The following is a 17,438-nucleotide window of genomic DNA, read 5'->3' as shown; positions in this document are numbered from 1 at the left end:
GACTTAAATTGTTTCACCTATAATATTTATTGGTTTATAAACCAATAAATATATCCACTTGTGTATGAAATGATTGATTGTCTAATTTGTGATGAGTTTAAGTAGTAATAAATATATTTGAACGAGTTTATGTTGGTAATAATTAGGATGAAAATAATGTATCTATTTCTTTCTGATAAAATTAATTAGATAGTAACGTCTTTATGCTTAATATACTTGTATATTTTTTCTTTATAACAAATATCCAGTTTTTTTATTATTCAAATATTAACTATTAGTTTATTATTATTTTTTATTCAAATTCATCATGTCTCTCCTTCCTTCTTTATTTAATCATAAAGTCAATCTTATAACTCAAAAAACATATATATATATATATATATATATATATATATATATAAAATAAATATTTTTATATTTTTTTATACTGTAAAAATTTGAATTATTATTATTTTTCTTGGCCCCTCTAAGTGAATTCCTAGCTTTGACCCTGTATATGATAATATTGTAACAACAAGCACTTCATATTTGGCATAGTTAACAGGGGAATTGTGTTTGCAGTTGAGGGATTGGGCAGGAGTTGGTGGTGTTAAGGAATCGAAATAAACTGTATCTGTTTCAAAAAATTATAGTAATCATTGCCTTTGAGTAGAATGTATAAGAGAAGCATGGGCCATAGAACAAGGTAGTCTTATATGCAGAATTGCAGAAACAGTACATCGGAACTAAAATATGTTACAAGAAATCGCTCTTAAAGTGTAGATGGTTGCATCATAAAAAGATGTGAAAATGGAAGAATATGTGATTTGAGAATAATAATTATTTCCCAAATTTTCTATGAGAAAAAGCTTTCAGTAACTTAATTCATCACTCATTAAGAGTCAAAATAGGGAATTTCGTAAGGAAGACACAAAAAATGACACATAATAAATTAAGAGTGCCATATGTTGCAGCTAGGTAGGAAACAATTTCTTTTAAACAAAACCAAAAAAAAATCTCAATTGGATGAAGAAATAAATTATTAACTTCTATCAATTGGTTTACGGTTAACATGAGCTTTCTGTTCGAAATACATATTACCTTTTTTTTATAGGTAAAACAATTTTTGATATGTTGATATAAAACAAAGTCAAAACATAAACCATGAACCTGAAAAATAAAATCTAGAACATACCTTTTTGCCTCGGAGCGATTAGCAACACTTCCCACATTCACCATAAGCATACAGATTAGCAACACTTCCCACATTCACCATAAGCATACATATACATAGTCTGTTAATCTGTTCAGAAACCTGATGTAAGCAATTCTCCAAGGACGCCACAGTAGTAATGGCCCTAATAAGCCCCAAAATCCAGTGAAGTATCCAATCCCCAAGCTCATGTATAATCCCTCATAGAAAACAGAATCATCAACTTTGACTGGTGGTTCTTGACCCTCTTCTGTTGTTTGATCTCCATCCCCAGGACAAGTTTTGTTAAGTTGTTCGCCACAAAGATCAATATTTCCTTCAAAACTGGAGGCTTCAAAGGTTTCAAAATGTCTTCCTGATGGGATTCTTCCAGAAAGAGAGTTGTGTGACAAGTCTAATCTTCCCAAATCATCAATTTCAGAAAGAGAAGATGGAATTCTCCCAGAGATGTGATTTCTTGACAAGTCAAGTGATTCTAGTGAACCTAAATTCCCAATCTGAGAAGGAATTTCTCCACTCAAATTATTTCTTGATAGATTCAAAGAAACTAACCCAAGCAAATATCTGACCTCTTTTGGTATTTCACCCATTAAATTGTTACAAGAAAGATCAATGCTTTTGAGCTCCAACTCTGGATCCTTGAACCCCCGTTCCACACCTTTCCACATCCATGTTATGTCAAGCGTATAACCTCCGAATATGTAACCATTTAATACAACGTAAGTCTTACCATTCCGATATATATCAGACATAGTGTCACTTGAGTTGATGGTCTGTTCAGACATTGCAGTCAAATTCTTTAAGCATGATGGAATTCCACTTGACAAGCTATTCCTTGAAAGATCTAACAATTGAATACGGTTCAAATAACAGAGATGAATGGGTAGATTTCCTGAGACGTGATTTCCTCGCATGTTCAAGATTATCAATTGATGCATACTTTCTCCAATCCATGATGGTATTGGACCCGACAACATATTTTCACTCAGGTCCAGCATAATTAAACTGCTGCAATTCTTCAAAGAAGAAGGCAACTCACCCATTAAACCATTGTTTCGTAAAACCAAGGCTTCCATATTAACAAGGGCGCCCATGGACATAGGAATCTTCCCTGACAATTTATTGCTGCTTAAATCAAGAAACACTAATTGCTTTACTGATTTCCAACAATCTGGGAGTTGCCCCTTTATTTGATTGTGTGATACATCTAAAGTTTCAAAATTTGCAGCTGTGCTTTGGTTACATAAGAATGAAAACAAATCTGAAAAATTATTTTCAGAGAGAATCAGCAGGGAAGCTTGTAGTAAAAATGACGGAATTTTACCCTCAAACGGATTTGTATTCAGAAGTACAGACGGTCTGTTACGAAGCTTCAATGATATATTAGGAATTGAACCAATGAGATAATTGAAAGACATATTTAAATCTCTCATATATTGCAAGTTATTCCAAAACCAGTCTGGTACAGAGTCATTAATCCCGTTATCAGAAATATCAAGCCTATACAAAGAACTTTGAGTCTTGAGCCAACTAGGAAAGGTGGGGCCTAACTTGCAAGATCTGATTCCCAAGTATTTTAATTGGAATGGAGGAACCCAACTCGGGACCAATTTCAGAGACAACGAGTTCTCTGATAGGGACAACATTTCTAATTTGGAAAAATTAGAAAGATGGGATTCAGTGACGTCACCCTCCAAAGAATTCCCAGCCAAGTTAAGATCCTCCAACTCTGATAGCAATCCAATGCTTTTAGGTAACATGCCAGTCAACCGGTTATAAGATAAATCCAACCCCTTAAATATGTATCTGTTGCACCATGAAGAATTTTGGAAGAAGCTAGAAATTTCCCCTTTCAACTTGTTATTTGAGAGGTCTAAACTCTGCAATGCGCACATGTTACCAAAGAAAGATGGAATCTCGCCTTGCAGTTTGTTACCGGAGAGGTCAAGAACTTCAAGAGAGTTCATTACTTTCCCAAATCCATCTGGAATGGGACCTTCTAACATGTTATTATAAAGGACGAGGTTATGAAGATTGGTAGTGGAGTTAAAGAGCCAGTAAAATATAGTTGACGATTTCAACAGATTTGAGGAGAGATCAAGGGAAACAAGAGAAGATGAAGAACTCATATTGAAAGAAGATGACATAAGAAAACTTCGATCAGTAAGACTACAATTTCCCAAATAAAGATTTTGAAGTTTTGAGCTGAAGTTGAAACCACCTTGAAAGACTGATGATGTCATATTATTATAGGAAAGATCAAGGATCACAAGAGAAGGAAAGTTTGGGCAGAGAGGAGATGACAAAACAATGTTATTATCACCAAGATAAAGCTCCTGAAGATTAAGGCTAAAGTTTGACAACAGTTGAAATGTTGAGGATGTGAGCTTATTTGAAGAAAGATCCAGGATGGTAAGAGCAGTGGAAAAGTTGGAAGGTGAATAAAACAGAGATTGAATATTTGTATCTGAAAGAGAACAATCAAATAGCCTCAACTCTCTTAAGTTTGGAATAAGCTTGCTGATCATTTGTTGCCAGTGATGAGAAGAGGAAAGGTTGTGTAGTAAACTTAGCTTAAGTTTTGTCAAGGAAGACAGATTAGTCAACCACTCTGCATCCTTAGATTTCACATCAAAATTGCCACCAAGTCCAAGAGTGTGCAACAAAGGAAGATTCCCAACTTGGAAAGGGAGTGCTCCCGAAAATGAATTCCAACCAAGATCAAGATACCTCAACTGTGAGAGATTTCCAAGTTGATATGGGAGTTCCCCATCCAGATAATTACCACTTAGATCAAGATATTGTAAATGTGTAAGATTTCCAAGTTGATAAGGAATTTGTCCTTGGAGTAAATAATTGTTACCTAGATCCAGAGACAGTAAATGTGTAAGCTTTCCAAGATCAGAAGGAATACTCCCACCAAATAAAGAATCAGAGAGATTGAGATATCTTAAATTGGTGAACGAGCCCATGAGTTCTGGGATATGACTCCCTTGAAAACTATTATAGCTGAGATCCAAGTGTTCAATATTTTCAAGGGAAATCAATGAAGAGATATTGATTTCACCTATCAAATATTGTGTATCCTGACCACGGAGATGAAGCGTCTCAACATGACCAGTTTGATTGTTGCATTGAATGCCTTTCCATTTGCAACAGTCTCTGTTAGTGTCATCGTCCCTCCATGTAGAGAGCATGCCAGAGTCGTCTATGAGGCCATGTGTGAAGTTGAGGAGTGCTTGTCTCTCACTCTCAATGCACTTAATTTCTGCGCTATTGGGAAGGCTGTTGAATCCAAGAATGGATCCTGCAGCATGCAATAAAAGCAGCAAAAGTGCATAAAATAGTTTCAGAAAATAACAACTCATTATATTTTTGTTGATATGAAATGACTAAGAGTAAAACAAAGATTGGTTACTGTGATCAGTTTTCTCTTAAATTGTCAAGTATGAAAGATGGAGCCTGTGACAGAGTTGTTTATTCTCGTTCACTTATCCAACACAAAAAATTAAGTAAATTTTCTATTTACAAAAATTTTATTTTTAAAATTATACGAGGTTTATATATTTTAATTTCCTGCACTTGAGCACAAATCTCCTAATATAATTTTTGTTCATGCATCTAATATTTAACAAAAAATATTGATCCAATAGTGTTGCCATCTCCATTTCTGTTAAATATTAAATATCAAATTAATTATGAATAAAGGTTAAGATGGGGAAAGACCAAATTTACAAGGAAAAAAAAATGGGGGACCAAATTTCAAAGTTGGCAATAACAAAATTAAACTAAAATAAAACTTAAGTGCCATATGTTCTGAGATAATGACCTGCAAATCAATTTCGATGGCAATTAATGTTGTAACAACCTTAATAATTTCTTTGAGATATCTGCGTTCCATCTTTGCATAAATTGACTTCCAAGTCAATGCAAAACAAAAGACACTATAGCAACGATTTGCACGGGGTAGAAAATTGGAAACTTTGTGTCGAACTTTTTGGCTAAAGAAACCTCTACTCACCCACAACACACTTTCTATCCCTCTCATCCTCTGCATTGATATTTGCTTTGTTTTATACTAATAAATAAGCAAATTATAATCACCCCATTAACAAACTAATTTTTTTTTAGTAATCCATCACTACAAAAAAAAAAAGATATTTCTGATGGAATTTGTCCCACGCAATTTATTCCGTCCGAAATATTGTCGGGTATTTTTGAAGGAAATTCCTTTATTACACCCTGGTGATAAGCAATTTAAACTTGTTTTTGTTTGTAGGTTTTATTGTACCAATTATTTATTCATATTTCTTATATGTTGTGATTTGATTTTTTTTCTTTAATTAAGACATGGCTTTTAAAAAATTACTCTTACAAAATCTTGCCATTCTTCAAGGGAAAAAATAGAATTTATAATAAAAAAATCAATAATTATATAATTGTGTAATGAAAGGATTTCGTATATTAATTACAGGTTCATGAAGATATACTTCATATTGTAGCAGCATGTTGTAATAACTAAAATTTCATCAGATAATTCGACAAAAAAAATGATGTTAAAAAATTTAATAAATAAAAAATATAACTATCATTCTATTTTTACATTATCAAGGGAATTTTGATAATATCATTAAATGACACGCGAGCTTCCCATAAAAAGTATTTGAGTTTGTCACTTTAACGAGCACACCATGCTTAGAAAAAGTCTATGTAAAATTAACAAACAAGGCTTAAACATATGAGAATTTAAAAATTCAATTTACCACAAAAATTTACATATAATATCATGTCAAACTATTGATATCGTGGACAAGTCAATCAACTACCAACATCACTTTTACATAATAACCTATTGATAAGGAGTAGCAAACCATAAATTCAAATATTAAAATTACAAGCACTAAAATATATAAAAAAAATCTTTATTAAAGTACTAAAAGAATCCTTTATTTTAAAGGGACAAAAAACAATTATTTAAACCCACAAAAAATATGATGTGTTATTTCGTCAAAGTATGAAAAATGCAATACTAATCTATCTTTACAAGAATGTGTTGCACAAACTAGAAATTTTAAGTCTTTACACTTATCCCCAAGAAATAAAAAAGTCGTTGCACGTTAGAGTATTTCTAAGTCTTTCTAGGGTTGATATCATACCGTGAAAAGTCTACTCAGAACTAAGATGAATAAATATCATTTGTCATTTGGCTAAAGCGCAGAAAATGCAAGCTTAATTTGTGTAAATAGAAAATTTCCACAAAGACTAATAATTTCAAAGTCTATGCAATCATTTACTTTTAAAATTTGATGTGATTGTGTGCTTAATTTTCTAACCCATTAAAAGAGATAGAAAACAAAGAAGATGACAATATCATCTTTTTTTGTCATTATTTAAAAGTACTAATATATTTTGATACATGTGAAAATTTGTCTTTACATGGATGTTTTGCATAGACTAGCAATTTCAAGTCTTTGCACTTGTCCCCAAGAAATGAAAAAGTCTTTCTACTTGTTTTTAAATTCACCAATGGAGGGGAGATATTTTTCATCGGTTGAAACATACTTTTTGAATCAATTCTACAACCAATGTGTAAACCTTGTCTATGTAAAATGTATTCCCTTTTTTACATCAATTGTTTTGCAAGTGATAATTGTTATGTATAAGTATATTTAGGAGTTAAATGATATAGGAATTGATATTTTTTTCTCTCTCTTATTTCTTCCTTTTTATGCAAATAATTATTATTTTAACATCATTTAAGGTTTTTTTGTAGAAAATATTAAAATTGATGAATTTATGATGCTTACTAAAGAATTAGCACGGGAAAATAAAGTAAAGCCCAAAAGAGCATATTAGCGCATCTCAAGCACTCAGCGCGAGGCGCACAAGCTTAATGGGCACAACACGCTTAGTGAAGCAGGACTAATTTAGGAAAGTAAAGACACGCTTAGCACGAGACATGCACTGAGCACGAATACATCATACTCGCTAAGCGCGAATGTTGCATGAAAATTAAGTTGATCTATACCTATAAAAGAAGGAGAGAGAAGAAGGAAAAATGCACATAAATTTTAAGAGAATATAATTCCTTATAGAAGACAAAGGCTAAAAGAAGAAAAAGTTATCATTAAGAGTCATTTCTTCCCTTCACACCCTTTCTTATCTTCTTCCCTTTATATTTACATCTCTCTTGCAATAGTAAGATTTCCTATGACTATGAGAGGTTAAACTCTCATTCTTGGAAAATTTGCAAGCCAACTACTCTTAATGTAATTGTTTCTTCCTATCTATTTAATATTATTACTTTTGTATTATTCTTTCATGTGCTTAATTTCTTTGTTTATGGATTAATTTGCATAGTAAGTTTTGGGGGTGTCATTGGAAAACATTATTTTCTAATAGAACTAGAAAAGAGTATCTAAAATTAGTTCATCGCTAGGGATAGGTTGATTTTATTTAGCATGTTATACATCTCTATTCTTAACTTTATTACTTGTGTTATTTTGGTACACTTGTCAATCGTTCAACGGTAACCAACATAGAAAATATTTTTCTACATCAGTTATGAAACAACCATGGCACACTTTCATCATCAATTTCAATTCTCTCCCACAATAATCAACAAAAATCCACGTGAAAATCACACCTGAAATGTTCTTTTCCGCGTTCAAATCATCACTCTGAAAACTCATGAAAGAAAAATAAAAGGAAACAAAGCAACCACAAAGTGTAAAAAGAAAAACCAAAAAGAACAAAACAACCCTCCTCCTCAACAAGTTGGAATGAGTTATAACAAATACAAGAAAAAGAATCAAAAGAAAAGTCGACTTCACAGGTTGATCCAACCTAACTCGCGCTTAACCCGCCAAATATATAGGTTGAACCTATTTTAATAATAGGTTTGAAATCTAAACTTATCTTACTTTGTTTAGCATATCAAATGGGTCAATCACATGGGTTGAACTTATTTTGGCATCCCTAATCAAAATCTCACAATTAGAACATTGATCATGGAAATCAAAATATGGAGCTTTATGCTAATAATAAATTCCTCAAATTGATTCTTATTTTATAATCAGAATCTACCTATTAGGTTGTATCAAGAACTTACAAAGATTAGGTGTTAATTCAATCAAATTTCATAGTTTCTTGAAATAATTGTTTAAATATATTTTTGGTCCATCAAATTTAGATTACTTTTGTTGTTGATCCCCCAAATTTAAATTTATTTTTAGTCCCGTAATTTTGAAAAGTATTTTTTAGTCTTCTTCCTACAAATAAATGCCACAAGTTATGCATTTAAATCTTAAAAAATCATTCAAGAGGACAAAAAAACACTTTTAAAAATTGAGGAACTAAAAAAAGAAAAATTAAATCTGGAGGAAAAAACAAAAACAATCCAAACTTAAAGGACCTAAAAACATATTTAAATTGAAAAAAAATGATAAAAAAAACATTTTAGAAAAATAAGGGAAATCTTAATGTTTAAAATTTCTAGCATGCTCTAAACTAAGGTCCTAATATATTTTCTATTCTAGAGAATAAATTAAATGACAAAAATTCCTATTCATTTAGTATGCTCCCTTCAAGCCTAGAAGACATATTCTCTTAATTGTGTACCAAATTAAAAGTTATATGAAGGAAAAGCAAATAATGCACTTAGCCAATGTAATAAAATAAAATTGTGGGACAGCGTGATAGTTGTTGTGGTTTCAGTGGTAAAGTGATTGTGATGGTGGAAATATAAAAGAAGAGAAATATTGTTGGTGACACTGTCTAGTACTCTTCTTTTGTTATAAAGAAAAAATATTTTTTAATGTTGTATATTATTGACTAAAATTAGTTAGAAATTATAAATTTGAATTTCTGACCTCTAATATATATATACATATATATATATATATATATATATCTATATATATATATATATATATATATATATATATATATATATGTGAAACTATTAAAATTCATCATTTTCTATAAATTTTAATAAATAACACAAAAGAGTATTGTTAGTCTTCCTCAAAGATAAAATTAGGTGTAAGGTGTATAAGAGAAGAAAAATAAAAGGCAGAGTGATGGAAATGTGTGTTACTTTCTGCCAATTTAAATTTTTTTCCTTCTAATTTTTTAAATTCAAATTTTAAACCCTTTTTTATTTTTTTTTCTTTTTCTTTCCTCTCTTCGAAAACATACGTCATTAGTTGCACGTTAGAGTATTTTTAAATCTTTCTAGGATTGATAAAAGTCTACTTAGAATTAAGACCAATAAATATCATTTGTCATTTGGCTAAATCACATAAAATACAAGTTTAATTTGTCTTGATATAAAATTTCTACAAAGACTAACAATTTCAAAGTCTATGCATTCTGTTTACCTTTTAAATTTGATGTGATTGTGTGCTTATTTTTCTAACCCATCAAAAGAATTAACAATATCAATTTTTATCATTATTTAAAAGTACTAATATATTGCGATACATGTGAAAATTTAAGAAAAACAATTATAATGTAAGTATCACACTATTTATTTAAAATATAATATTTATATAAAAATACAAAAAATATCAATATTTATACTCGTACAATCAGAATGAATATAATAAAAACTATAATTTATCCAATTATTATATATATCATTATTATATAACAATAAAATTTATAATATTCGTATTCTATTATTATTAGATTCAAATAAAAATTAAATTTTCAACCATATTATTCGTTGAGAGATTCGTTTTTACTAATTTCCTGTAATGTACTTATTGGTCTCCAAGCTCCACTCTATTTTTTCGGGGACCAACAAACAATCATTAATTCATTATATTTTACTATCTTTATAAATGTCTCTAATAATTTTATTTTAATGTGTGCAAAGTACTTCGACAAATTTACTATTATATTTTCTTAGTTGGTAAAGTGTGACATATTAATTAATATTTTTAGGTAAAAACATATTAAGTAATATTTTTAATTTGATATAACTTATATATTATGCTATTTTTAAAATGAAATACATAATTTTTTTAAACGGCAAAACGAGAATTCTATTTTCTATTAACAATAAAAGCTAATAACTGACACACCACTAGATGATGATAGGACCCTTGATCAACGAAATAGCATGAGGAGAATTAAGTCAGATTCTGAATTCCTCTCAATCTAGCTTGGTACAATCCTTTATATAATACTAAAAAATATACATTTAATGTCATTATTTTAACATCAATTTAATAAAAATCGATGTTACAAAAATACAGAAACATAATTATAAATAAGTTGAGTTCGTTGATATCGATTTTTTTGAAACATGTTGTGTATTGATATTAACATGAATTTTCATAATAACTGGTATTGTTTGAAAACTAATGTTGTATTTATATGTTAATATTGATTTTTATAAAAAATCGATGTTAATATTCCTTCTTTCTCTTATGTCGATCTATTAGGGTTTTTGATCTCGATCTTAGATGAGGAGGAAAAGAAAGAGAAACACGTTGGACGAATTGTTAACGACAATGAGGTTCGTCGACTCAAGAGGGATGATGACGGATTCCTTTGAGGAGGATGAATTTCAACTTTGTAAACTAGGTTTCATTTACAAATAATATTCATAATGATTTGCAAATCCAAATTGAAAAGAAAAAATAGGTTACCTTTAGCTAATTGCTAAATTAATTGTGACCACGGCCCTACTTACTAGTGTTTTCATAATGATCTGCAAAAGCACTATTTATTAGTTTTATGGAACTGCTAAACCATGATTTGATTCAAATTAAGTACAAATACAATTTTATTTTGATTTACCCAAATATATTATTATTGGTAAACAAGAACAATTTACAATCACCAATTTTAGGTTGGCAGTTTCCAAATTATAAGTCAAACACACATTTTGAACTTAAAAGGATTCATTTTCTATCAGGTTGGAGTGTTGAACAATCCGTTCTTACTTCCGTGAGTGTTGCGTATAAAATTAATTATGCAAAATAATCACTTTCTTAAACAACTATTCTTACAGAATAAAATTCAATGAATTCAACCAAGGACCCATCTAATTGGTCGGCAGTATGATTCACGTGTTACCATCTGTCGTGATTTGCTACCCTTTTGGACCAAAAAGTGTTCTCTTACACAGCAAGAATGTAAGATACACTGGCTTCTTCTGTTTTGCGACAACTTCTGCATCCTCTTCACTAAATTTTTGCTTAACAACGATTCCAAAAGAATATGAAAACAACACTAGAAATGTTGAGGATGTCAGCATATTGGTGATCATTATCTGAAAGACTACAATCCACTAACCTCAACTCTCTTAAGTTTTGAATAGGCTTGGTGATCATTTGTAGCCAGTTACGAGAGGAGTTAAGATCATGCAAAGAATTAAAGTCAAGATTTGTTAGGGAAGAGAGATTAGACAACCTTTCTGCATCCTTAGATTTGAGATCAAAGTTGCCAGCAAGTCTAAGAGTGTGCAAATAGGAAGATTCCGAACCTGGAAAGGGAGTGTGATAGCAATTCAGACATACTGAAACATGAAGAGCATAATAGCGACAGGGAATTGGACCATAGCAGGCCCAGAAGGAATACCAGAAAACCCACATGCTCCAGGAACTTTATTTGAAGCTACTAAGCAAGCACAAAATCCACTCTGTTATCCCCACTACCTAATCCACTATCCCTCCCATTTAGTTAGTTACTGTAATAAAAGAATATATACATTCTGTTATGAATTTGTTATTAGCCCTACAGGCCAAAGTTAGTTACATTTTTGGGATAGAAGTTTATGTATAAATAAGGAAGTATGAATGAGAAGAGTACACAGAAAAAATTTATCCAATTTACCTTAGTATTCTTGTTTTGTTTTGTTTTTTATTTTCATTTCCCGCATTACTCTGAGTGTTGGAACCTATCAGAGTGCTCCAGAAGATGAATTTCCAGTAAGATCAATATACTTCAACTTTCAACTTTGACAGATTTCCAAGTTGTTAAGGGAGTTCACCATGGAGATAATTAGTACTCAGATCCAGATACTTTAAATGTATAAGCTTTCCAGGTTGATAAGGGATTTGTCCTTGGAGATCATTACTCCTGAGATCAAGAAATCGTAAATGTGTAAGCTTTCCAAGTTGGTGAGGGATTTCTCCATAAAGAAGATTGTCACCTAGATCGAAATACCGTAAATGTGAAAGCTTTCCAAGTTCAGAAGGAATGCTCCAAATGTTCAATATTTTGCAAGGCAACCAATGAAGAAATATTGTTTGCATCTTTCAAATATTATGTATTCTGACCACGGAGATCATGGATTCTTACATGACCTTTTTCATTGTTGTATCGAATGCCTTTCCATTTTCAACAATCGCTGTTTCTGTCGTCGTCACTCCATGTAGACAAAATGCCAGGTTTAACTAGGATGCCTTGCTTGAATTTGAGCAGTGCTTGTCTCTCCATCTCTATGCACTTTATTTCTACACCATTGGAAAGCCCGTTGATGTTAGATATTAATTAGAAAAATAATAATAAGTTTTATGAGCCTTAAATTGTGGAAGATGAAAGTTGTAAAGTTATAAGTTACAAAGTCTTGAATAAACAATTATGTGAGCATTCAGTATTCTTGAATAAGCAATTATGTGAGTAGTCACTCTATTCTAGTATAAATAGGGGATCATACTCTTGTATTTTTGAGAGAGAAACACTTTGTGAGTTGAGAGATGGCAAGCAATGACTTGAGTGTGTTTCAATTCCCTCGTCTTACCAAAGGGAATTATGATAATTGGTGTCGTCGCATGAAAACATTGTTAGGTTCTCAAGATGCATGGGAGATTGTAGAGAAAGGTTATACCCAACCTCAAAATGAGGCTATTTTGTCACCAAATGAGAAGGAGACTTTGTTGAAGTCGAAGAAGAAGGATCAACAAACACTTACTTTCATTCATCAAGGTTTGGATGAAGCTATGTTCGAGTTGGTGTCAAATGCAACCACATCCAAAGAAGCATGGGAGATTTTGAAAACCTCCCTTGAAGGTGTTGATAAGGTAAAAAAGGTGCGCCTACAAACTCTACGTAGAGAATTTGAATCATTGCATATGAAGGAATCCGAATGTATCTCAGATTTTGGCAACAAGGTGTTGGCTATTGTGAACCAAATGAAGCGTTATGGTGAAAATATGGAAGATGTTCGTGTGGTGGAAAAGATCCTTCGCTCCTTAATCACTAAATTTGATTATGTGGTTTGTGCTATTGAAGAGTCTAAGGATTTAGACTCAATGACCGTAGACCAATTGATGGGTTCTCTTCAAGCCTATGAAGAGAGGTTCAATAGAAGACATGATGAGCCATTGGAGCAAGTCCTCAAAGCCAAAGCTTCTTTGAAAGAAAATGGAGGAGAAAGTAGTCAAAAAGCACGTGGACGTGGTCGTGGACGTGGTCATGGCCCAGGTAGAGGAGGAAGATGAGATCGTGATAATTTTGACAATAATGAATGGAGGAGCCATCAATCCACTAGAAGTCGTGGAAGAGGAAGAGGAAGAGGTAGAAACAATTATGAAAAAACATATGAAAGGAGGTATGATAAATCTAATGTTGAATGTTTTAATTGTCATAAATATGGCCATTACTCTTGGGAGTGTAGAACAAATGTTGAAGAGAAGGTCAATCTTGTTGATGATAAAGAAGATAAAGAAGTTGAAGAGCCAACACTACTACTATCACTTAATAATGGTGAGAAGGAAGACAAATGCTTATGGTATCTTGACAATGGAGCAAGCAATCACATGTGTTGATGCAAAGAGAAATTTGTGGAACTTGATGAGAAGGTGAAAGGAAATGTTTCTTTTGGAGATTCTTCCAAGATGTAAATCCCAGGAAAAGGTACCATTTTAATTTCTTTAAAAGATGGTGCTCACAAATTAATCACGGATGTTTACTATGTTCCTAAACTAAAAAGCAATATTTTGAGTTTGGGACAACTTGTTGAAAAGGGGTATGAAATTCATATGAAAGATTGTTGTTTATGGCTTCGAGATCAAAATTCTAATTTGATTGCCAAGGTGTTTATGTCAAGAAATAGAATGTTCACTTTGAACATTAAAACCAATGAAGCAAAATGTTTGAAGGCTAGCATAAAAGATGAATCATGGTGTTGGCATGTGAGATTTGGGCACTTGAATTTTGGAGCACTAAAATCCTTAGGAGAGGAGAAGATGGTGAAAGGGATGCCTCACATCAACCATCCTAATCAATTGTGTGAAGCATGTCTTCTTGGAAAGCATGCAAGAAGGAGTTTTCCAAAAGAAGCTAATTCTAGAGCAAAGGAACCTCTCCAACTTGTTTACACCGATGTGTGTGGCCCAATCAATCCTCCTTCATGTGGTAACAATAAATATTTCTTGCTTTTTATTGATGATTATAGTAGAAAGACTTGGATTTATTTTCTAAAGCAAAAATCTGAGGCATTTGTAGTTTTTAAAAATTTTAAAGCTCTTGTGGAAAATGAGAGTGGTTATGTAATCAAAGCTCTAAGATCCGATAGAGGTGGCGAATTCACATCAAAATAATTTAATGAATTTTGTGACAAATATGGGATTCGTCGCCTTCTAACGGTTCCTAGATCTCCACAACAAAATGGGGTAGCGGAGGGAAAAAATAGAACTATTCTTAATATGACTAGATGTATGTTGAAGGCTAAAAATATGCCAAAGGAATTTTGGGCCGAAGCTATTGCATGTGCCGTTTATTTGTCCAATCGCTCCCCAACAAAGAATGTCAAAGATCAAACACCACAAGAAGCATGGAGTAGAGTGAAGCCAAGAGTTGATCACTTGAGAGTATTTGGGAGCATTGCATATGCTCATGTACCCGACCAAGGAAGATTCAAGCTTGATGATCGGAGTGAGAAACATGTGTTCATTGGCTATGATGCAAGCTCAAAAGGCTACAAATTGTACAATCCAAACAATGGAAAGACAATTGTGAGCCGAGATGTCGAGTTCTCTGAAGAAGGCACATGGAATTGGGAGGAGAAAGAAGACACTTATGATTTTTTCCCGTACTTTGAAGAAATAGATGAAGAAGCCTTGACTCCAAATGATTCAACTCCAGCACTTTCACCAACTCCTTCAACCAATGAAGCCTCATCATCTTCCGAAGGGAGTTCAAGTGAAAGGCCAAGAAGAATGAGAAATATTCAAGAATTATATGATGAAATTGAAGTTATATATGATTTGTTTTATCTTTTTGTTGACAGTGAACCCTTAAACTTTGATGAAGCAATGAAAGACAAAAGGTGGAGACAAGCCATGGAAGAAGAAATCAAAGCCATTGAGAAGAACAACACTTAGGAGTTATCAAGCCTTCCCAAAGGTCATGAAGCAATTGGAGTCAAATGGGTGTTCAAAATCAAGAAGAATGCAAAAGGAGAGGTTGAGAGACACAAAGCAAGACTTGTAGCTAAAGGCTACAAGCAACAATATGGAGTTGATTATGATGAAGTGTTTGCACCGGTTGCCCGCATGGAGACCATTTGTCTTCTTATTTCCTTGGCAGCTCAAATGAAGTGGAGAATTTTTCAGCTTGATGTAAAATCAGCATTTCTAAATGGCTATCTTGAAGAAAATGTCTATGTTGAACAACCAATGGGTTTTGTCATCGAAGGTCAAGAAGGAAAAGTATTGAAATTGAACAAGGCGTTGTATGGTCTAAAGCAAGCACCGAGGGCATGAAATACTCGGCATTGACAGTATTCCAAGACAATGGGTTTGTTCGTTGTCCAAATGAGTATGCTCTTTATGTTAAAGCTTTTAATAATGGTGATGTCTTATTTATTTGTCTTTATGTGGATGACCTTATCTTCACCGGCAATAACCCAAATTTGTTTGAAGACTTCAAGGAGTCCATGTCTCGTGAATTTGATATGACAGATATGGGACTCATGTCATATTACTTGGGAATGGAAGTCAAGCAAACAGAGAATGGTATCTTTGTCTCACAAGAAAGCTACACAAAAGAAGTGTTGAAGAAATTTAATATGCTTGATTGCAATCCCGTGAACACACCTATGGAAGGTGGCTTGAAGTTATCAAAGTTTGATGAAGGAGAAAAGGTAGACTCCACGGTCTTCAAGAGTCTTATGGGGAGTTTAAGGTATCTAACCAATACAAGGCCCGATATTCTATATGCGGTGGGAGTTGTGTGTCGCTTTACGGAGACTCCTACCTCTCCTCATCTAAAAGTCGCAAAAAGAATTCTTCGTTACTTGAAGGGTACAATTGATTTTGGATTGTTTTATTCTCCCTCCAATAACTATAAGCTTGTGGGATTTTGTGATAGTGATTTTGCTGGAGATGTTGATGATAGAAAAAGTACTATCGAATTTGTAATTTTTATGGGTGATTGTGTTTTTACATGGAGTTCTAAGAAGCAAGGCATTGTAACACTTTCTACTTGTGAAGCCGAGTATGTAGTTGCAACTTCTTGCACATGTCATGCCATTTGGCTAAGAAGATTGTTGGAGGAACTTCAGTTGTTGCAAAAGGAAAGCACAAAGATCTATGTTGATAATAGATCTGCACAAGAGCTTGCCAAGAATCCGGTGTTCCATGAACGAAGTAAGCATATAGATACAAGGTATCATTTCATTAGAGAGTGCATTACCAAGAAAGAAGTAGAATTGACTCATGTGAAAACACAAGATCAAGTTGCGGATATTTTCACCAAGCCTCTCAAATTTGAAGATTTTAGAAGATTGCGAGCAAGACTTGGTGTGCAGAAGAATTTTCCAATTAAGGGAGGATGTTAGATATTAATTAGAAAAATAATAATAACAAGTTTTATGAGCCTTAAATTGTGGAAGATGAAAGTTGTAAAGTTATAACTTACAAAGTCTTGAATAAGCAATTATGTGAGCATTCAGTATTCTTGAATAAGCAATTATATGAGTAGTCACTCTATTATAGTATAAATAGGGGAACATACTCTTGTATTTTGGGGTGGCAAATAAAATAAAATCTTCTTCTTCTTCCAACAGTTGAATCCAAGAATGGAACCTGAAGCACGCAATAAAAGCAGCACAAGTGCATACGTTAGTTTTGGAAAACAACTATTGGTCATTATATTTTTGCTGATATGAAACAACTCAGTAAAATGAAGATCGGGAACAGTGATGATAGTACGACTATACGAATACGTTGTTAATTCTTGTTCAAAGACAAGCAAACAAACTAAGTTTTTCAAAAGTAAATTTGTA

At 32.5% G+C, this 17,438-nt stretch overlaps 3 protein-coding genes across 3 annotated transcripts; 2 read left to right on the top strand and 1 right to left on the bottom strand.

The window, feature by feature from the left end:
• Positions 1–1,248: 1,248 nt before the first annotated feature.
• On the bottom strand, positions 1,249–11,799 carry LOC102669000 (receptor-like protein EIX2). Its single transcript, XM_026126108.1, has 2 exons — positions 11,553–11,799; positions 1,249–4,499 (listed from the first exon to the last, which is right to left on the bottom strand). The coding sequence occupies exons 1-2, from the start codon at positions 11,797–11,799 to the stop codon at positions 1,249–1,251; spliced, it is 3,498 nt and encodes a 1,165-aa protein (XP_025981893.1).
• Positions 11,800–12,906: 1,107 nt separating this feature from the next.
• On the top strand, positions 12,907–13,650 carry LOC102668860 (uncharacterized). The gene has a single exon (XM_006599905.1). The coding sequence runs from the start codon at positions 12,907–12,909 to the stop codon at positions 13,648–13,650; it is 744 nt and encodes a 247-aa protein (XP_006599968.1).
• A 2,261-nt stretch (positions 13,651–15,911) lies between these two features.
• Positions 15,912–16,991, top strand: LOC106796444 (uncharacterized mitochondrial protein AtMg00810-like). Its single transcript, XM_014768724.2, has one exon. It carries the CDS (start codon positions 15,912–15,914, stop codon positions 16,989–16,991), a length of 1,080 nt encoding a protein of 359 aa, XP_014624210.2.
• The last annotated feature ends 447 nt before the right edge of the window (positions 16,992–17,438 follow it).

The sequence above is a fragment of the Glycine max genome, chromosome 16 (genome assembly GCF_000004515.6).
Source record: "Glycine max cultivar Williams 82 chromosome 16, Glycine_max_v4.0, whole genome shotgun sequence".
NCBI classification, from domain to species: Eukaryota; Viridiplantae; Streptophyta; class Magnoliopsida; order Fabales; family Fabaceae; genus Glycine; species Glycine max.
Note: the sequence above shows the minus strand (reverse complement) of the source record. Positions and strands in the feature narration are given on the sequence as shown.